The sequence below is a fragment of the Aptenodytes patagonicus genome, chromosome 14 (assembly GCF_965638725.1).
Source record: "Aptenodytes patagonicus chromosome 14, bAptPat1.pri.cur, whole genome shotgun sequence".
Classification (NCBI taxonomy): domain Eukaryota; kingdom Metazoa; phylum Chordata; class Aves; order Sphenisciformes; family Spheniscidae; genus Aptenodytes; species Aptenodytes patagonicus.
Window position 1 is genome coordinate 9,559,135 of NC_134962.1, and position 22,092 is coordinate 9,581,226.

The 22,092-nt window shown below is 44.3% G+C and overlaps 1 protein-coding gene across 4 annotated transcripts; it reads left to right on the forward strand.

Moving 5' to 3' along the window:
• The first annotated feature begins 3,213 nt into the window (after positions 1-3,213).
• UBE2V1 (ubiquitin conjugating enzyme E2 V1) lies at positions 3,214-21,451 on the forward strand. 4 transcript variants are annotated; one of them, XM_076352010.1, is made up of 4 exons: positions 3,214-3,264; positions 14,865-15,013; positions 18,439-18,564; positions 18,952-21,451. In XM_076352010.1, the coding sequence occupies exons 1-4, from the start codon at positions 3,243-3,245 to the stop codon at positions 19,096-19,098; spliced, it is 444 nt and encodes a 147-aa protein (XP_076208125.1). In that variant the 5' UTR covers positions 3,214-3,242; the 3' UTR covers positions 19,099-21,451. The 4 variants fall into 4 exon arrangements, with proteins under 4 accessions (XP_076208125.1, XP_076208126.1, XP_076208127.1 ...); XM_076352011.1 differs by having other exon boundaries at positions 3,214-3,258; XM_076352012.1 differs by lacking the exon at positions 3,214-3,264 and adding an exon at positions 6,521-6,536.
• The last annotated feature ends 641 nt before the right edge of the window (positions 21,452-22,092 follow it).

The window sequence follows — 22,092 nt, forward strand, 5'->3', positions numbered from 1 at the left end:
GTTAAGTAAACCAGTGTCAAAGCCCAGTACAGAACTGGGTGGATGCTCAGGACTCCTGCGTAAAACAGCCTTAAGCACTAAGTCCTTTTAGAGCTCATCTCTTCCTGCAAATTTAAATGCCAAGTGAACAGCAGTGGTGCAGTGTATATAACAAATGGATATGAAGCACATAAATTATTAGAATTCGTACTTCAAGAGTGCTGTTGAAGGCAGTTGCTGTTGCCCAAACCTCTCTCAGCCACTTGATTTATAGTCTTATTGGAAACAATTCTGAGCTACTAATACTGGTGGCTGCTGGGACTATCTATCTGTTAATCTTGCTAAATTATGAGAAACTGGGACAGCAGTTAATCTCTGGATGCTGTTTTACATGTTGATGCTGTGCTCAACTCCTGAGGCAGCTCTCGCTCAGAGTCACTCAATGTGTCCGACATCGCTGGCATCGCCCAGGGTCCCGTATTAATGTCACTGCTCATAAGGCAGTCGAGGGGCACGGCCTGTGAGGAAGTTCTGGTTTTGTAATCCTTGATCTTTCCCTCCCTGCTGTGAGTTGAGGTGTATCTTAAAGCTTGCTACTCCTTGGAGAAGGGTTAATGAATACCTCTATGAATTGGCTTGTTCTTTGGTCTTCAGTTGGTTTCTGGAATCTGTTCCACCCATTTAAAGTCGTGGATGCTTCCGTAAAAACAATACGGCAATTTTGGAGCAAAAGGCTACATGGATTCTTCTTAACAGATGTAAATCTGGCTTAAGATAAATTTGTCTTAAGTTGATTAGGAACAGATTAGAGCTAAAGCAGAATAAGGCACTGCTTTTAAACTCCACAGAAATGGGCCTGCATTTCAGTTTAACTAAATGCCTTTAAAAGCTATTTGATTTCAGTCTGTCACTTCCACAGAAAGATGCGGTTAGTCTCCTGCTCCCTGGACCTTCAGGAGAAGGCCTTTCAGCCTTCAACTTCTGCCAAGTCTGTAGCTGCCCTCCAAGGGGCCGGCTACTCGTGGTAATGCAAGGGCCTAGCAGGAACAGATGTGTTTCTTTACGTCTATCTGTGGCGTTGCAGAGATCCTACAAGCAGAGCTGTCTGGGGACTCGTTTACAAGGGGAAACATTGCACTGTGGTAAACTGAGGAAAATTACTGCTAAGTGCCTTAAAATTCCACTCGGCCTTTTCTTAAGCCAGTCTTCAGGACAGCCTGCTGGGGTTGGGTTTGGTGTTTGCTTTGAAGGTCCCCTGGACGCATTTCAAAATGCTCAGCTTTCTGATGTGTCTTGACTTCTCCAATTTTGTTTCATTTTGCTGCTGCTGTATCAACTTACCTGTGTTCTCTTCACTCTCCTGCAGCCTTGACCTGTCTGCTGCCTCTGTGAAATACTGGGGACAAACAAGGAGAGCCCCTTCTCAGAGTTAGCATTTGCTGGAATAAACGTGAAGCAGTCGCACCGTACAAGGGAAGGGGGTGGTCTTTAAGCGAGCCTAGAGACCATATACGCATTGACAGAAGTGTGTCTGTCTGGCATGTTTTTGTTCTGCACTATTTAAAAAAAAAAAGCTCAAGAACTGTTCTGGCCCACAGCTGTTTGCACAAGACAGCAGGGCCAGCATCAGCAGACTTGCCTATATGAAATAAGGCCAAACTAGGAGCTTTTGGCTCAGGTGCGGTGTCTGTCTGTAGTCCTCCTGGAACTTGACTAGCAGCAGGCCTAAAAAGTGGAAAGGGAGCTCTGGCTGGTAAGGGGTTAAACTATAGTCACCCACCTTGCTTCCCAAAGATTATCCTGCCCCAGCGAGAGGGACTTTGGCTGCTTGGTATGGAACGTTGTCATCCTGCAGGCTGGTTCCCCATCTCCTGGCCAGGTTTACTGAGCTCTTATGCCACCTAGCTGCTTTACTGTTGTCTTCATCTGTTGCTGCTCTCAGCTGTGTCTGAAATGCGGTACTAGAACTAAATGAAATAAAATCCAACCAGCAAGACCAACATTGCTATTTTAAAGTAACTTCGAAGAATAATTGATAGAACTGGTACCGTGGCTCTGTTTGCTGCTAAAAGCTGAGTACGTTGAAGTTGGCTTAACGGAGTAAATGGCTTAAAATGCAATGGGTCTCCAAAACATTTTGCTTTGTAATGATTTCTGCAAATTTTCATATGATGTCTTGGGGCACAGTTTTTGGAATATGTGTTGCAAGACAAAGCAGAATTAATTTTTTTTTTCTTATTACTGTATTAACTGGAGAGGGATAAGGGGAGATGCGCTCTTGATTAAAACACGGCATTGTAGATCTTCCTGATGTTCCTTACGTCTCTTCTGGCTACAGCTCTTCTAGATTCAGATCAGCTAGTTTAGGCCTGAAAATATTTTTCATGGCCATGTATCGGCCAGCAGCAACCTCCTGGAACACAGGAAGAAAGACGTGGATGTGCTTTGTGTCCTCTGCTCTGGAGAGAGGGTGTCCCAGACCCTGCGCTCAGGCCCCGTACCCGCCTGTGCTGCTGCGCTCCCATCCTGGACCATCATCCCGCCCCACGGAAGCCCCTTGCACCCTGTCTGCGTGTTCCCGCGCCCCGGTGTTGGGCTCCGTGCCGCCGGAGCGGGGATTACGGTGCGTCTGCAAGCGTTGGGAGGGCGACAAGCGAAAGGCAGCGAATTAAATTACCCTGCTCGGCACACCGCTGTGCCCCGGGGCTTCCCCTCGCTGAACCACCGCAGGAAGAGGTTGGGGATGCAAATGCGTTAACAGCGTCAGATTATTACAGCGTGGCTATGAGTGCTTGTAACGCAGCAGGCGAGGCAATGCTGCTCGCGTTCTGGCCGTAATGAACACGGTTCGCCAATTACTCCTATTAATTGCATCTGAGCGCGATGGGCTGTTAAATGCGCGAGAGCGCGCCCGTGTTTCAGAGCTCCCCCGGGGAGCTCGCTGGGGTTGCTTTCCCCAGGGCTGCCTGCCGGAGGCGGGGAGCGGGGCGGGGGCAGCCCCGCGGTGCCGCTGCCGCAGCCGGGGGGGCCGGTCCCCTCGCCGGCAGCCCCCGTCCGAGCTGCCCCCCCCCCCCCCCCCCCCCGGGCCCCCGCCCGCGCGACGGCGCTCCGGAGGCGCCCTGCGCGCACCACCGCGCTCCCCGTGCCGCCGCCCCGCCCCGCCGCGGCCTTCCCTCAGCGCCCGCGCCGCGCCCTCGGAGCCGCACTTCCCGCGTTGCGTTGACGTGTGGGAGGGGGCGGGGCTCCAGCGGCAGCGGCGCAAGATGGCGGCCACCACGGGTGCGGGTGAGCGGGCGCCGGGGCGGCGGGGCCTCGGGCTCGGGGGGGGCCGGGCGGGGCCGCTCCTCGCCGCGGGGCAGCCGCGGCCCCCCGCGGGCGGTGGCGCGGCGGGCGGCCCGGCTGGGTGTGTCGAGGCTGGAGGGGCGGCGGCGGGCGCTAGGCCGGGAGGCGCCCGACGGAGGGGCGAGGGCGGCGGCGGCCGCGGGGGAGGGGGCGGCGGCGGCGGGGCCGGTCCGAGGGGCGCGGCGCGGAGGGAGCCCGGCGCCCGGCCGGGGGCGGTGGAGCCGGTCCCCGCTCCTTCGCGGCGGCTCCCGGGCGGGCCCGGCCGGCGCCTCCCCGGGGGCTGCCGAGGCCTCGCGGTGGGAGCGGCCCCGGCGGGGCGAGTCCGGTCCAGGGCCGGCAGGGGTGCGTGGAGCCTGCCCGGGACCAGCGGGAAACCTGCCGCGGCTCTCTGCGAGCTGGCGCTGGCCGGGGCGGCGCGCTGGGCCGGGCTGCCGGGGCTGGGACCGGGACCCCCTGCCCGGGGCCGGCCGGGCCCGCAGCTCCCGGCTCGGTCCTGAGGTACGGACCTGGGGCGAGGACGCCCCGGCCGCTGACAGCCGCCTGAGCACAGCCGGCGCGGCGGCTCGTGCCTGTCCTCGCAGAACCGCCGTGCAGGCGTTTTTCTTCACGTACTCCTCTTCTGGTGAGTTCTGTGTGGTCAGAGCTGGCCCTCGGTTCTCTGGTCTTAGTAGTCACCCAGCCGTGACTAGAGTTACGTGGGTGAAATTAGCCGCTTTAAAAATCTTTTTCGCTAATGATATCTTCCTGTTACATCAGAAGGATGTAACTTCCTTGTCAGGACGTGTATGGTTCAAGAAGTCGGTATGGGGTTTTTTTTCCCCTTTAAAATTGCTCCTCGCCTGCTTTACGTAGTTAAGCAAATCCTATCTTTGCATTTATCATTACACATTATACAAAAGTACTGCAGCTAGATTTTGAATGTTTTTTTTCTGCTGACACCCTCTAATGAACTTTGACAGATCGAATAAATTAGTTTCACTTCTGTTTATCCAGTTTCATTTTCCTGTCTCCATAAGTCCATATAGGGTTTCAAATGTGCCACTGTAATACTTGTTTTCAAATTGCTTCCTTTGACGTTTAAATATGAGATTACCAGAAGACTGTTTTTGAAGATACAACAGAAATACTTTGGAATTTATTTTTTACGGATAGGTCTCTATTGATGACCACTTTCAACTTTTAAGAATAACCATCACAATGCAGATAATTCATAGTAATCAAGTTTATAAAAGCACATTTAAAATGCAGTGGATGCTGTCCTGAGAATTATGTTTTACAGATCTGTGTTTGAACGTACGTGATTGTGAGGTGTTGGAACACTTGATTAAAATACACAAAAAAACCGTAGTGGAGCCTTCTTCCCCCTCTAATGTCACATTATTCTGGCTACCATACTTTCTCAATAATCCTTTCAAGCTGCTGACTTTTCATTTTGTATTTGGCTGGGAGAACAAGGCAAATATTTTTCTTTTTAAGCCAGTGCAGCTTTGTGAATTAATTGTCTGGGTGGTCACGGAGGGGTATGTGTGGAAAGGGGCTTGGACTGCGGTGATAAAGCTGTCCTACCGCACAGCTTTCCTTTTGTGGCAAACAGTCTTTGTGATAAGCTGTCGTTACCATCATCTGCTAGCCACATTGTGTCTTTTGGATTGCTTCCTGTTACTTCATGGATTTCTGAAAGCTGTCTCGTTTCTTTGATGCTGGAAGCATGAAGCAATACACAGCCAGGTAGATGTGAGTAGGGGCCTCAGTTTCTTGTGTCTACGATGTGGGCATCTGACAAGCACGGCACTTCAGCTACTCATGAGATCCTGTGTGTTTAACTGCTGCGGGGGGGAAGAAAAAAAAAAAAAGAAAATCAGTGTGTGACTTATAAACACGTGCTGCAGTAACACTGAACTTTTGCAGTAAACCCTAAATTCAGCATGGGAGAACCTTCAGATACAGACCAGCAGCTTACATTGATGGGAGCCTTGGAGCTTTGTCCAACTGTAAATCATAGGCTGCCCTACCAGCAGTGGTCTGCATTTTCTTGTTGCGTTAGCAAAGGATGGAGATTGTCCTCTTCTGGTAGAGAACAACATCGTGTCCAGTTATTGATAGTGGTGGTGGCACTGCAATGCAGTTTGTATGGTTCCTTCTTGACACCGCACTGAAGGCATTGCCTAGCACATACAAATAGAGCCTGGAAGTGACACCTTCTTGTTCTCTGCTACTGATTGATTCTCTGTGGGGCTTCGGGCAAGTAGCTTAGTAGTATCTTTACCCATATGTAAAACAGATTTTCCTAATTCTTCGTTCGTGGAATCTTAATGTGTTCATATTTGTTTATAAAACACTTGAATACGTTTGATATCCTAGGTTTATAGTTATTCAGCAACGGAGCTTAAACAGAGGTTGAAGATGAAAAATACTGAGTCTTTCTTTAAAAGCAGCTACTGACCCAGAGGAAGAAATGGTAGCAAATGTCCCTGTAACTTAAAAAAGTCATAGGGCTGGTCTTGGGAATTAGACAGGTAAGCGTTATATTTGTATCTAATAAACAGGTAGAAATAATGGGGGGAAAAAAAACCAACCCTTACCTGGAAGAAATGTTATGATGCAAGGTCTACCAGTATCACTTACATAGAGGAGAATTCTATGTTGCTGATAACGTGGGGTTCCCCCCCCCCAGTTAATACATGAATAAAAAGCTAGGGTTGACTTTAATCATTCTAATAAGGCTCTTCATAGGAGACCACAAACACCCAAACTGTAAGCGTATGTCTGTCCATCCTTCAGACTGAAACGTCATGCAGGAACGCTCAGCTGGCTCAGGTACCAGAGGTGATCTGGCTGAGAAATCAAGGGTTCCGCAGAGGCTCACGTACTCCGTGGCCCCGCAGGGAAGTTGAGCTGCATGGAGTCTATGTTGCAGTTAGACTACAGGAGCTCACTCCACGTCGCTGTTCTGCAGACTCTGATATTATAATGGGTCAAAACCTGACCATGTTGGCCTATGGAATCCTGTTTTTCTCACTTTCATCCTGGGAAAAGTTTAATGACCTCATTTAACCCACTTTTCTCTCGTAGGTCCGTCTAGGGCGTCTGCTGCAGGGCTGTGGTAGACACTGCATTTACCAACATCCTGGAAGAACTTAGTAAATTGATTTGCTCAGATTTAAGTTATTCAAAGTCAGAGGAATGTGAAGAACTCCAAAAGGACAATTAATTAGGTGAACGGGCGCGATAGTACTGATATATGTGGCTTAATATTGCTAACAGAATAGCACAGATCGGTTTTAGTACAGCATATTAGAAGTATATATTTGTAATGGTGGGGGGAGCCATAACATCACTGTAAACTCAAAGTTATGCTTGTGAAAAGCAAACAAGACATTACAATGCAGAAGAAACTGCGTGTTGAAGGATATAGAAGGTGTACCCTGCCTCTGCAAATGGACCGTGATGTCTCCTTTGGAGTGCACTGCATATAATAGTCATTGTTATCTCAAAATAAATATTGCCAGCCACCAAGTACTTTCTAAGTCTGTAAGTAAAATATTCAAGGGTAGAGAAAAAGTAATTGAAGGGTGACTGGGAAGATAAATTATGCCTTCTTAAATAAGATGGACTATAAAAGCACATGAAATAGCAGGTGCTAAAGGAGTCGATTGCAGAGCTTCTTTGTGTATTGTAATGGAAGGATGCAGTAAATTAAATAAACAGGTGAATGGTTCAAAATTCTTACAAGAAGAGACTCAGTTGAATCTTCTCGTGTATAATGATATAAATTACATAATATATTTGAAAAATGCCATTCTGGCTGAGAACTTAAAATGATTCATTAGGGTATTAAATATGTAAGTAGGTAAGGATCATAGAAGATATAATACTGACAAATTTTGTAAGGTGTATGAAGTTGGGATTTTCAGGTTGTAAGGGTGTTTTTTTAACTATTGCAAGTCAAGATGAAATTACTCTGTTTCCACCTACTGATTAGTTTGTGCACTTGCCTCCCAAATCTGACCTGGGCCTAGCCCAGAAGCAAAGTCCGGGGCGGCGTGCATCCTGCCTCTGCTGCTCCCCGCCTGTGCTTATCGGCTCTGGTGTTAAAACTGGAGTCCTGTATGAACAGGTAACTTTGCCTTAGTCTGTCCATGTGGTGTCTTGCTCTTCAAAGCTTATCTTAAAATCAGTGAACCTACTTGTGCATTCACCCCTTGGTGGGTGGTGCGAATTTAAGAAAACCTAGCGATATTTTGTGGGTAGAAGAGGCAGCTGGAGAAGGGTGCTCAGCTCTCGGTCAGTAACAACCGTTTCTTTTCACAACACAAAGAGGAAATGGTGGGTTTTTCCCCGGTGAGATTTAGTGTAAAGATTTTGTCCAGGACGCTAGTTCAGGGTGACTTATTTTCTAGAGTAAATTCTAGCTGAGCTGGTAATGTTTTGCTTTTCAGCTGTGATACAAGCCACAGAATGCATCTGATTTTAACTCTTCTGCTGCTGGAAAGCTTTATTTGGCTTCAGACCTCAGTGACACTGCCAGTCTGCCTCAGACAAATGTTTTAAAGTGATCTCTTTCCAAGTAACATACTTAAAGTATTGAAAGACAGAACCAGCACTCTAGCTCCCACAGAACAAAAAACACTTCAGATTGTTTCAAGTGCTCAGGAAGTTATTTTGGATCTGCAGAATATCGCAGTACTTGTCTGCATTATCGGAGTAGAAATTGTGACTATAAAGAGAATGCAAGAAATTTAAAGTTCCTGTCTCCTGAAAGTTTTTGTGACAGTTGCTGAAAGCCTTTTATTCAGTTTTAAATATTCCATCAGAATTTCCATTAAATATTTCCATTCAGAAACTTTATATACCATTGTGACAAGGAATGATTTACTTATTTTTCACAATTGCAGTGCTGCAAGGGTAAGCTATCAAATTTTCGATAGTTGCAATCTCTGCAAAGAGATGAGAAATACATGGGAAAGGCTATAATTAAGGCTGAGTATCAAATACACAAAAACAAGCAGCAGAAGGGGCTTTAACATACTAAGCAACAGAGGTGTTTAAAGCTACTGGATTTCAGTTCATTTGAGTTACTGTAAATCAGGAACTAGTACAGAAAGCAGAGTTAAATTTGGCCTGAAAGGCCAGTTTGATAAGTTGCCTGTTATTGGTGAAGATGTCAAGAAACCTTCAGCAAAAAGAAGGTTCCTCTTTTTAGAGCCCCTAACAAGTGAAGTGCGTTTTCTGTGTGCTTTGCTGAGGTGTTCTGTGCAGTATATTTGTGCTTTAATCCTGAAGAGAAGTGCTTGTAATTTGATTTCACTTTAGAAAGGAAAGAGAAATGTATTCTTGAAGTTTTTGTGAGAGGTGTGTATTTTGTTCTACTGACACTGATGAAAAAGATTCAAGAAGAGGATCTATTCTCAAAGGCATATTGTCCACCTTGTTTCACTGTGCTGTTTTCAGCTTGATAAGGATTCTGAATTTGGAATTGCTTCCGCTATATAACTGGGGAAAAGTAAAAGATTAAAAAGTATAGTCTGTCAGAAAGTGTTGTTTTTAACTTGTTAAAAACACACTGTGTACTTCACATGAATGTAAATTTAAGATGAGAAAAATCTCAGACTGGTAAGATCACTCATAAGACACATTCAGTTGTGTATCTTTAGTGGTGCTGTGATATAAAGTAAACCTGAGAGTGCTTTAAGGTCTTTAAAAGTCCAAGTTGGCATTTAACTGTCTTCCAGGAATAATTCTGTTCTTTCCTAATGCAGAACTTTCCTCAGTGAGATTCTGACCAGACACGGTCAAGCTCCTTTTGTCCTCATTTCAGCTTACTGTCTCAGCCTTGCAACTCACTGCTTAGAAAACAGCTGAGTTGCGAGGTGCCGTGGTAGCGAAGGCTCATCAGTACTGGTTCGCCTGGCAGCACTGGTATTAGGTGAAATTTTTGACAAGGAAAACAGAAGGTCCTGATTCTGTTTGAAGGCTGAAGAGGATGCCGCCCAAAACCTAGCAGCTTCTTAACTGCAACTTTAAACTATAAAGTACACATCCTGACTTTCTGGAAAACTCAGTTTGTGGTTTAGTTTTGTTCTCTAGTTTGCCATAAAAATATTTCATGAACTTTTTGTAACTGGCGAACTAGTGTGCGGGGTTGAGGCTTCACAAATGCACACTTACTAAAAGGTGAACTTTTAGAAAGACTACAAACCTGTGTGATTGGTGATCTTACCTTTTCAGTACAGGTGTAATTTAGCTTTCATAGGTTTGCTGTTGCGATTAATAGTAAATACCTCCTTTTGCTCTGAAATGTTTTTTCAGTTCCATTTCTGGGAGTATTTCTGTGCAGTCAGGCAAGCTGCAAGTGAAGCAATTATCTAGATATTATTGTATTTTTGTACCAAATGAAGCTGCTATTTGAGAGTCTTCTTGAACCATAGCGAAGGCTAAATTAAAATGTGTAACTGAAAGTACTTTCGACAACCTGATTACTTTTTAATGGCCTCTTACTTTATTTAGATTTTCTTGTGTTAAATGAAGGACTCTTAGAAAAACAGGTTTGTTTGGTTACTGCCTTGAAAGTCTCCATTGCTACACTGAAAAGATTATGCAAGGTATTTATTGGGGGGCGGGAGGATGACACGCAGCTGACTCATGGTTGTGTCAGCTGGCGCAGGACATCTCCTAACTCTGAATCTGCCATGGTTTAGCCATGGAAGTTATTTGGCAAATACTGTGTATGCCTAGAACAGATCAGATCACTTTCTAGGAATCTTAGTGGACAGCAAACATGATGATGTGTTTGCCTATGACCATGAGTGATAAAGCTTGTGTGGTTTCTGAGGTTCGGGTCCCAGCAGGATGTGGTAGCTGACCATGAGTGCTCCAGGCCATTGCAAATGAAGAGGAGACAGGGTTGGCTTAATGGCTTCATGCATCTTTCCAGACTGACCAGAAGGGTGAATCTGGTCTTTTATTCTGCCTTGCTTAAGGGCAGGTTATTTAGAAATGATTTAAAGCATTTATGATCATATGGCCATAGTCTTTTATATGTATGTGTGTGGTTTTCTTCCTGTTGAATCTCCTGAGAACATGTCAGGGAGGGAGCTGAATTACCATCTTTGATGTGACTCTGAACTTGCCTTCTGTAGTGGCTGAAGGTGCTGGTCTTCCCTGTTACACCTCTGAGCTTTAGCATAGGGATAAAACATTTTTAGAAGGCAACAATGCTGTAGGACAGGGTGGTTTATTGTAAAGTGACCAAGCATCTCCCATGATCACTTTATTTTCTGTGAAGTGCATAAAAACTCAAATATATGTACTTCACTTTTCGCATCCCCCTTTGCCACTGATGCTCCTGTAGTGTTCACAAGTGAGCAGTTGCTGTGGAATTAATAATCATTTATGTTAACTTTTTCCATGTGATAGGAGTCAGTGCACGGTATGACTAGCTAGCTCTCTGTAGACCTCAGACTTACCAGAGAAGTCTAAAATCTGTGTGACTCTTTTATGGCTCTGATTCATGCTGAATCAGAACAGCTGTATCTGGGGAGAGCTTGGAAATAAAGTTGCCTTCTCTTCCTGTAAGGTTGTAAAGCCAAGCCTAGCTCTGGTTAGCAAATGTCAGAATTAAGGCTGCCTTTCAGCCTTGGTTGTGGCCTCCTCAAATATATATGTGATGATGTAATTTTTAATTACATGATCACTTAATTTTTTTCATGCAGAATTCCTACCTCGCTTGGTGAACAGGGTGCGTGATACTCAGAGGAGGGGTAGACAGGCAATATTTTTGGCTTCCTACTTCGGTGTGTGGCCTCTGTCTGCTTACCATAAAGCTGATTGCTCCTAGGTTATTTGTTTTGGTCTAAGTAAATATCAGTAAATTATCTTTGCACCACTGATAAATATGAAGTGGTATTATCAAGTACTGGCATACAGAGGCTGAGATGGTGTTTGTTAAGCATCGTGATGTTGCAGTCCAGGAGAGTATTCTCTCCCGATACATTCGAGGCAGGTCTTCTGCTGGCTTCAGCTTATTGCTTCTGTGAGCAGGGAGAGGCTCAGGTTGGGTTTCTAATAATAGCCACAGACGGTTTCATTTGCAGCATCACCTGCACTGTCGAAGAGCTGCTGTGACAGACTGAAAGGTGGAGTTCCAGAAGGACCTTTTGTTTGTCTTTTGTTTGTCCTTCTTCCCTGGCCGTTTCTTTCCCAGGGCGTCAGCAGGCAGGGCTGAAGCCCAGACAGCAGCTTCAGGCATCGCACAGCCGTGAGTCATTCCCCATCACCAGCTCTCCCGTGCATCCGCTGCAGCAAAAACAGTGAAATAGGTAGTGTGTGTGTAAGTAAAGGTGGCACCTTGTCCTTCAACTCGTACTCCATCTCTTTCTCTTGTCCCCCAGCTCTCTTACCCCCTGCGTTGGAGCTAGACTGCTCTCTTCTCTGCCTCCCCTAACTACAGCATGGAGAGCGTTGGGAATATAATTAAAAATGGGGTGGCTAATCTGTCATGATTCAGGTATGAACTGCATACTTGAACCTTCATATGCCCGGGGTACACAAGATACATACTTCATGCTTTCGAGACCTTCTGGGAGGGGAAACGCTGGAGTTTTTCGTGCAGGGGAAGTGACAGTGGTCTCCAAGAGGTCCTGTTACAACCGAGGGTTTGGGGCTCGGTTAATCTTATGGCACTGGCTTCACCAGCCCCAACTGACTCATTTCCTTTTGCAGCCAAAGATTTGTATTACTCAGCAGCCATGGTAACAGCCTGGTCTCGCTGGGAGTTGAAGATATAGATTTGGCATGGAGTTGTATTTGAGTCGTGCTCAGCAGCCCCCATACGTGCGCTTTGGTATAGCCAGTGCAGGTCTGGCGCCTTTGGACGCCACTTTTCTGATTCCGGGTTTCTCTTCATACTGTTGCTACAGCTGTGTTACTGAATTGTGTTTCCCCAGAATATTCTTGAACATGATTATGTTAGATGTGTATCAAACTGGCCAACAAACTAATTCCTCTAGTAATTTGCTTTTTTTTTTCGGTTGTTTTTTTTTTTATGCTTGCTTTGTAGTGAATGAAATTTGGGCAACTCTGATTCCACAGCAAAACCATCATTGACATTTAGTTTCTTTCGGTCATTAATATATTTAAAAGGGATTTTAAAGCTACTGGAGTTACTCGATTTTAAGCGCTGCTACATTTCACAATGCCTTAGGTCCTCTGTATTTTCCACATTGCCAAGCAGCTACAGAGATGATTTTCAAAGCCCTTGGTCCCTTTTTGACGTCCTCAGAGCCTGGCGCCCCAGCCATGCTGGAAGCGCTGGCTTCTGACCGAGAAGTTTGCTGGGTTCACTTTATACACTGAAAGGCTGATTTCCCGTTCTCTTTACGCTGTACTAAATAAGTGACAGTGAAGAAGGGGATTAATTATTATTTTCTGTTATTACATGTTGGTGAATAGTTAACTTCGTACTACTGGGGGGGGAGAGAAAACTCCAAAGCCCAAATCCAACTTTTTTGTATGTTAGGTAAAAATAACTTTATTAAATATATCCTGGCAATAATTTTGTTGCTGTTGGAGAGAGACATGCTTCACACAGGTACCTGGAAGGATGTGGTGGGTTGACCCTGGCTAGACGCCATGTGCCCACCAAAGCTGCTCTATCACTCCCCTCCTCAGCTGGACAGGGGGAGAAGAAATACAATGAAAGGCTCATGGGTCGAGATAAGGACAGGGTTAACCAGTATACCACTCAGCAGTTACCATCACGGGCAAAACAGACTCAACTTGGGGAAATTAGTTTAATTTATTACCAATGAAATCAGAGTAGGGTAGAGAGAAAATAAAAACCAAATCTTAAAACACCTTGCCCCCGTCCCTCCCTTCTTTCCAGGCTCAACTTCACTCCCGATTTTCTCTACCTCCTCCACCCCAGTGGCACAGGGGGACAGGGAATGGGGGTTGCGGTCAGTTCATCACACGTTGTCTCTGCCGCTCCTTCCTCCCCAGGGGAAGGACCCCTCACACTCTTCCCCTGCTCCAGCGTGGGGTCCCTCCCACGGGAGACAGTCCTCCATGAACTTCTCCAACCTGAGTCCTTCCTCTGTGGGCTGCAGTTCTTCACGAACTGCTCCAGCGTGGGTCCCTTCCACGGGGTGCAGTCCTTCAGGAACAGACTGCTCAAGCGTGGGTCCCCCACGGGGTCACAAGTCCTGCCAGCAAACCCGCTCCAGTGTGGGCTCCTCTCTCTCCACGGCTCCACAGGTCCTGCCAGGAGGCTGCTCCAGCGTGGGCTTCCCACGGGGTCGCAGCCTCCTTCGGGCATCCATCTGCTCTGGCGTGGGGTCCTCCGTGGGCTGCAGGTGGATATCTGTTCCACTGTGGACCTCCATGGGCTGCAGGGGGCTGGCCTGCCTCACCACGGTCTTCGCCACGGGCTGCTGGGGAATCTCTGCTCCGGTGCCTGGAGCACCTCCTCCCACCACACTGACCTTGGAGTCTGCAGAGTTGTTTCTCTCACGTAATCTCACTCCTCTCTTCAGCTGCAGTTGCAGGTTTTTTTTCCCCTTTCTTAAATATGTTACCCCAGAGGCGCTGCCACTGTCGCTGATGGGCTTGGCCTTGGCCAGCGGCGGGTCCGTCTTGGAGCCGGCTGGCATTGCCTCTATCGGACATGGGGGAAGCTTCTAGCAGCTTCTCACAGAAGCCACCCCTGTTGCCACCCTGCCACCGAAACCTTGCCACGCAAAACCAGTACAAAGAAGCAGCGGTGGCCTAGGGTGCACTTACGTTTTGCGATGACTGAGGTACTCATTCTTGAAGAAGAATGAGTAATTAAGTGCCCTGTGGCCTGGGTTCAGGATCCTCCTTCGCCACGGCCTTAGGGTGTGACCTTGGATATGTCACCTAAGCTCTCTGTGCCATTGTTTTCCATTAATGTAACGGGGATAAGAAAATTTCCCTGTTTTGCTGTGTGTTTTGAGGATAAATGTGCCAGCAATTAAGTAGTGCTGAAATTCCTTGGTGGTGGTGGTCTTAAGTACAAAGGGTGCTATTGCTGCTGACAAAGCCCACTTAAATTAACTTCAGATTAACCTACTAAAGTTATGAAAGAGTTTTATTTGCTTTGAATGGTATTTTAAAAGCTCCGAGTGACTTGAATGATATTAAGCCTCTCATGGTGTCATTTTGTAGAATATTCTAAATTTTTCACTATAAACCATGTAGACAAGTGCTAATTAGAGCTCCATAATACCATGTGTATCTCTGAATGGACAGAGATTTCCTTTCATTTTACTGCCTGCCCTAATAACTGGCCTGTCAGCCTTCTAGCATGTTTAATTGTGGATACCTTGATTTTGCTTGTAAAATCCAAGCTAAATATGGGGATATCTTTTTCATAGTGTTGAAATATTGTCATTCAAAAAATAGTGATTTTTATGTTTTTACCCAAAATGTTTTCTGTAGAATGACCAAAAGTATCAGTGAAATCGCTTTAGCTTTATTTCTTTACTAGATGTCTCAACTGAAAATATTTTTCTGATTGTTTTCAGGAGTAAAAGTTCCTCGTAATTTTCGTCTGTTGGAAGAACTTGAAGAAGGTCAGAAAGGAGTAGGTGATGGAACAGTTAGCTGGGGCCTTGAAGATGATGAAGATATGACACTTACAAGATGGACAGGAATGATTATTGGGCCTCCAAGAGTAAGTATCCACTTAAATATTAAAATAGTACTGGTTTTTTTTTTTTCCCTCTCCCTTTTCTTCTCTTAATCTAACTACTGAAGTAGAAAACAAACAAAACGCAAATGAGTGAAAAAACACTTGAGCAAGTGATTTATGTTGAAAGTTCAAGTTCCGTATAATAATGGGTTTCATGTATCTATATGTCTTTTGGCTTATAATTTGGAATATTTTTAATGCCTTTCTCTGGTTAGTTCTGTTACATGTCTGCTTTATATTTACAGATTCATTAAGGCATAGCTTTTGAGATTCCAGGATTCTAGTATCCTGTACTCTTGAATACAGCAAGGTTTAAAATCGTTCGGCTAGTGAGATTACATACGGAGCTAATGTAGGTAAAACGTGGATATTTTGTTCAGTACTGCTAGTCTTTCTGCTGTTTCTTGTTGAGTTTATGGGTTGTTTTTTACTGCAGCAGTACTGACTTGCTCTTGTAGAGTTTCAGCTAACTCGGGAAACTCAAATTTTAATGAATTCAGTTTCTTCTCTGAATGTTCTCTCCCAAAGTACCTTCTTACAATGCTACTGGTCTTCGTGGTAGTATTGTCGCGTTCCCTCTCTCCCCCCCCCCCCCCCCCCCCAACCCCTACTAAACTGTGGGTCTCCGCTCTGGTAGTGAACTTGAGGACTTAATTGTGCATTGTATGCATGTATTCTAAAAACAGAACTTGTCTGTTGTCTGCAGTTTCACTGTGTATCTCTGTTCTGTTTCCTTAATATCCTTACCATGAAGTGCAAGTAGCTGATTCTCCATCCTGCAATAGTAGATGTTGCCTTCTGTACCTGGCCTCAGTATTGCTTCTCAATAATTCCAGTGTTCTCAATCTATTATACGGAAACCTTTACAGACCTTTAATCATGCTACTGCCCTATGTGTTTCCATTCCATCAGTTGCCTTTTCTGACATACGATGAGGTTGTACAAGAATTTATATTATAATGGCATTACACGTGCAGTATTTTCTGTCTTATCCAGAAGTGTTTACTTTTTGTCTGCCATTGTTTAACATCTCCCCATTCGTGATCATTTTGTTTGTTTATGATATGCCAAAATAATTTTCTAGAACAGCATTTGATTTTAGAACATTAGGAGAGTGTTAATGAGCCTGCACTGAGACTGTGAAGAAAGCTCACTGTGTGCATACACTTTATGGAAAATTTAAGCAACCTTGAAATCTAATTTAGAAGATTAAATAGAAACTGAAATGTGCTAACAGGCATGTGCTGACTTGTCAGCAGTGATAGAGATTTGTAGTTCATGTCATACTGCTAACCAAGGCTAGAGGACTATCACAGAAGATGATTCAGCTGTGCCTCTTTTGTCTTTCTGACACTTTTGGAAAAAAAAAATCTATATTCATAAGTGTCTTGACTTCTTTTGAGCTTATTGCTTGAAAGCAACAGGCTGTATTGAGAGAGACTTTCAGTCATTCTTGTTTGCTAAGTGGCTGTCCTGCTTTTTAGCTCTGTTCATACTCAGTTATATTATTACCTTTTTTTTTTTCATAATAGGATGTGGGAATACTGGCTCTGGAAGAAAATTTTAAAATCCTGTTTCCTTCTGGGTAGAAAGCAGTCACACTTCTAGCAGGTGGAAGAATCTTATGTTGGGCATCCTGGAGGGAAAAATGAACCATGGTGCAGAGTTAGATACGTGCTGCTGCTCTGAGTGTCCCTGCTACCATACATGGAAGCATGCTTCTCCTTCCCAGACTTTGTGCGGATGGTTTCGCAGCCAGTGATTCATCTTGTTTATACAAGCTATTTAAAAACAGCGGCACTGTCAAAACTTCAGCTTTAGCTGCATATATTTTATATTGGCTATAGACATGCGCACGGTCAAGGCTTTCCATTCACTAGTTTTAATGTGCTGCGGTTATTTGCAAAAACCCTAAAAACCTGCACGAACCTCTGGGCTGTTAGATGCTCTGTGCACAAGGCATGCTCAGGGACTTGGTCAGGAGACCTGGGCAGTCTGAGCAGAGCTGACAGATGATTTTTTTCCCCCAAAACTTTGGGACAGCATTCAGTTTGTCACGACCTTGGCTGGACATCTGAAAGGCTGTCTGGCCGAGGCGCTGGAGGAGTGACCGAGGGATACCACTGCCGGCCAGCCCTGGCCAGGTGCTGGTCCTGCTGCGGGGGGCTGCAGGCTGGTTTAAAGCCACTTCATTTGCACAGATGCGAAGCAGCTGGATCAGGAAGTCAGTTCTTATGTTTTTGGTAGTGGTTTGCATCAAAACACTCATTAATATTAAGGTAAATATTAAGATGTTCAGGGGCATAACAGGCCCTTGAAAGGGATTGCATGGAGTTTTATACTGAGAAGTTTTTGTATGTTGGGCAACTGTTCTTAAGATCCTGGTGGAGCCGTGGTGCTCTGCTGCCACTGGTGAGCAGGAGCTGCTGGCTGCTTCTGGGCTTCTGCGCTCACACATTCACCTGGATTTTTGCTCTTGGTCACTGCCTTGTAAGTTTGATGTTCATTGCAATGTTGAAGGCTGCAGGAAATTGTGTCAGAAGCTCTAAATCTGGAGATCTTGTCTGCCTAAACTTCCCCATGATGATCCTGTTCCTGTTGTATACTTCTGCCGGCTGCCTGCATTGCCCAGCTTAGCCTGAGCTCTGTGCCAGGCTGCACCAGATCAGCACATCAAAAATAGTTATTCTCAGAATGCAGAATAACATTAACTGTTGTTTCTTTTAATTAATTTTAAATATTGAAGAATCAGTGTAGCCTTGTTACATTTGTGTCTTTTCTATACCCGTTGATTGGTTAGTTAAAAATTCATGATCCAGGATTTCTCTCTATTAGCTGCTAAGTACAACAGAGTGTTACTGCTGTGGAGACAAAGGGATAATGCTGTTTGGGATCAGCATGTACTTTGCAATGTGTTGAATCTTGGAGCGTTCCCCTTTCTGAGAACTGGCACATTGGTTTATGACCAAAGAATATTTTTCAAGTGCAGTTCTAGGTCTCTAGATAGTTGCCTAAGCTAAAGCTGTGGCTTCAATTTCAAGGTAGTGTGTCTGATTAGTAAACTGATAAAACAAAGCTGCTTTATAAAGATTGGTTGAAAAGTAGGTATCTGAGCTATATGATGATTAAAAAAAATCATTTCAGCTGGTGAATGGGAAGCAATGCCAGTTTCAATACTTACATCAAAATTCGATGCTTAAAAGACCAGTAGAATTTATTACCCTGAAGAGGTGATGTTTGATAATCTGAATATTATAAAATGAACCCAAAACAGAGGTAGCCAGCATAGTATATAAGTGGCTGCCCTTATGTTTAGTAGTTTGCATGTCCCTAAAGTAACCACTGTTTTAACCAAATACTTACTGCACTGCCTGATGTAATTGTTCCCCCCTTTCTTTTCCCCTCAGACAATTTATGAAAACAGAATATACAGCCTTAAAATAGAATGTGGGCCTAAGTATCCAGAAGCACCTCCATTTGTAAGATTTGTAACAAAAATTAATATGAATGGAGTAAATAGTTCTAATGGAGTGGTAAGTTTTTGGTTTTTATTCATTTTAACGTGGTTTTCATGTGCAGCTTCGAATTAATGCTTTGTTTATACTTGCAACTTGCTTAACTACTTACTGCTTGCTGGTGCCATTTTCTTTGAGTAGAAGGAGGGGGGGGGTAGAAGGGGAAGCATATGAGCCAAGTATGTTCTGAAATCAAACCGTGGAATTTACTTTTCCTGCCCTTTGCAACTCACAAACATCATGCGGGTATTTATTATGCTTTTAGGAAACGATTTGCTCGCTTTTGCTTTCTTTGGTTTTTCCCACTCAGATTCCTTATAGGATTTTTAGTTGGAGGGTGTGGGGGGGAGTTAAGTGTATCAAACGTATCGATTCTGACAGGAATGGTATTTTTGTCTATTTTAGGTGGACCCCAGAGCCATATCAGTCCTAGCAAAATGGCAGAATTCTTATAGTATCAAAGTTGTTCTGCAAGAGCTTCGGCGTCTAATGATGTCTAAAGAAAATATGAAACTTCCTCAGCCACCTGAAGGACAATGTTACAGCAATTAATTAAAAAAAAAAAAACAAAACAACATGCCCCCCTTATTCAATTTAAGCTGTCTTCATTTTCCACAGTAGTAAATTTTCTAGATGCATCTTGTAGACCTCAAAATACTGGAAAGGAAGTTCCCATTCAAAGGAAGTTTTTCTTGAGATACTGTAAATGATACTAATTTTTTTTTCATTTGAAATATAAGTTGTGCTATAACAAATAATCCTGTCGTGTAACCACTGTCCACATAGCTGAACTTCTGGTATCAGGAAAAGTCTATTTAAATTTATTACTGTCAAGACCAGTGTGGCACATCTAACTTAACTGTGAAAGCATACATCCCACAATCACCTTGCTGTGTGTCTGGCCTAGGTTTTTTTTTTTCTTTTTCTGTCTTTTGCAATAGAGTCGAAGCTCAGGGCTATTTATTAGAGTAGACACAAAGGTTTTTGCTTCCAGTACTACACTGGGCTTTATGGACTACTAATGGGGATGTGTGCTAACCTCAGTCATCCCTCCCTTTGTGTTATCTCTAGTAAAGGCTGAATGTGACTGTGGTCGTTTTTGGTTTTTTATTATTTTTTTTTAAATGCCCTGATAGTCTGGGGCAAGCTTTCCTTCTTCTCTTTGGCCAAGGCATAGATTGTATTTCTCTTCCTGGTCCCCCTCACCGGTGACATGGGCTTTGGGTGAGGGATTCAGGGTTCTTTTAATCTCTTCCCTCTTCCCCTCTTTTTAGTGGGGGTGCTGCTTTCTTTTTGCCCCTCTTTGTGACTCTTCTCACCCCTGGCCGGCAGGGGTAAGCATTGGGGCAATAACTTGACCTGTTCCCTCCTGCTTATCATTTTGGTTTCGCAACAAATTTAGTCTTCACCAGCCTGGGAAATGAGTATTCTGCTCACAAACTTGGATTTTCCCTGTCCCTCCAGCACTGCTGCCACACCGCCAAGCTGGCCACAGCTGATGTTATTAGATAGGCTTTTGACGTGGTGAAAAGAGCAGTAATTTACCAGGATTGCCTAAATCTTCTGCTGCCAAACTTTAATGGGGAAACTCTGCACATAGAGATTCCGAACACACACTCCAGCTCAAATAGTTGTGTTTTGGTGCTTTGGATTGACCCAAGAATGTTAATTAACGAAATGTTGCACTTATGTTTGGCCCTTCTAAAGATGTGACGACTACAGACAAATCAAATCAATGTAGTAGATTTTATTAGGAATCTGTAAGTCTTAGAAGAGAAATCTCTTCAGTGAAGATTTTGGGGAAGCGGTGCATACAGCAGATTAAGGACCTTCATTGGCTTTGCATCCTGGCAAATCACTGCCTTTTCTGGTTTACTGTTTCGGACCACTAACTGCTGAAATGTGGATGCAAGCTTACATACAACCAACCTAGTGTGTCCTAAGTTTTATGAAAAATTCAGTGTTTGTGTAAAAAAAGAAAAAAAAAAAGAAAAAAAAGAAAGAAAAAAGTAAAAATAAACACATTTTAAAGCAGCAGCTATCAAGTCAATGAACAATTGATGTTTCCATTAACTCTTTTGAGGAAAATATTAGTTGTAAGGATTTAACATCCTCTGTAATTAAAGTTTAACATAACAGTATTCCATAAGCAGCCTTTTTATTGTATCAGACCATTGCCTGATTTTAATATAATAAAAAGTGTGCATTAATATTAGAAGGCTTTAATTGTATTTATGTTTAGAATTTTGATCCCTTATGGAATTCTTGATTTGTTGGAAGTATCTTCCTACAGATCACATTTAGCTAACAGTATGTAAATTGGTGGCGAAAGGCAATTGTCTTTATCCAGCTGCTGCTGCTGTGCCAAGGAGAATCTTTATTTTCAGACTCCCGTAGACTTGGCAGTTGGTAACGTTACAAGATGCGAAGGAACTGCTGAAATTAATTTCTAGATACGTGTGCTGTCTGAAGGTGCTCTGTCATTGCAGTGACCTTTATGTGCTGTAGTCCTGAGGAAATCAAATCCCCGTACAGTTGCATGTTACGCTGTCTGTCAAGTTCAAGGAGAACTTCACAACCTGAAATTTCACCTGTTTCCACTCAAATAGCGAAGTGTAAAAAGCTGACCTTCTCTCCAAATCTGGATAAAAACGGGGCTGTGAAATTTTTGCCTTTTCCAAGTGTAAAGTGTCTCCACTTCAGAGGATTGCCGGAAGGTACTCGTTGTGCGTTCACTTCAGCATTGTGGTGAAACAAGGTTCTTCCTGGGTTAGGAATGAAAAAGGGAATGACCTTTTGTGAAACTTTGTGAAACTTGCTGCTGGCTTCTAAGCCTGGAATACTACTCAGTCCTTTGGCGGCTCGGAGGGTATCTGAAGACAATACGACTAATACTTTGTCAGCATCGTGTGTCTGTGTTTATTTAAAATAGCTTGGTATCTAAAGATGTTAAATGGGAATCGGAACAATGCTTGATAATTATAGCGTGCTGCTTGATAATCTCTGTTTTTCAGAGCTGTTGTAAGAGTGCCATTGCCCTGTTCAGGAGGATATGGTTGGTGCATGTTTGGGGCCTTCCCCAACCTTCGTCCTTCAAGTAACGATTTTAAAACCTTGGAACTGTCTGTTTTGCTTTGCAAGTTGTACAGGTTAGAGCACTCCACCCTGACCTGGGCCGTGCTCCGCCGGGAGCTGTGCTGGCAAGAGCCATGTGTTAACAACATTTGCCATACGAAGTTGGGTGGTGCTTCAAAAAAAAAAAAGGGGGGGGGAGTTCACTGTAAATTTTCTCACCTAGGAGTTGCATTCTTTGAACACTTCAGTGCTCCAATGCATTGCTGTTCCACCCTCAACCAAGTAGGAGCGGTATGGAAGAATAACACCCTAAGAGTCAGCTACCATTGAATCTACGTGTTGTAGCTTTCTCAGTGTATGCAACCTACACCCTACTGGAAGAGACCAGTCATCCCACAGCCTGGTTGCTTGTTTGTGCTTCAGAAATGAGGTGGGGAAACGAAACCGTGTCTTACCTGTGTTTATTCTAAC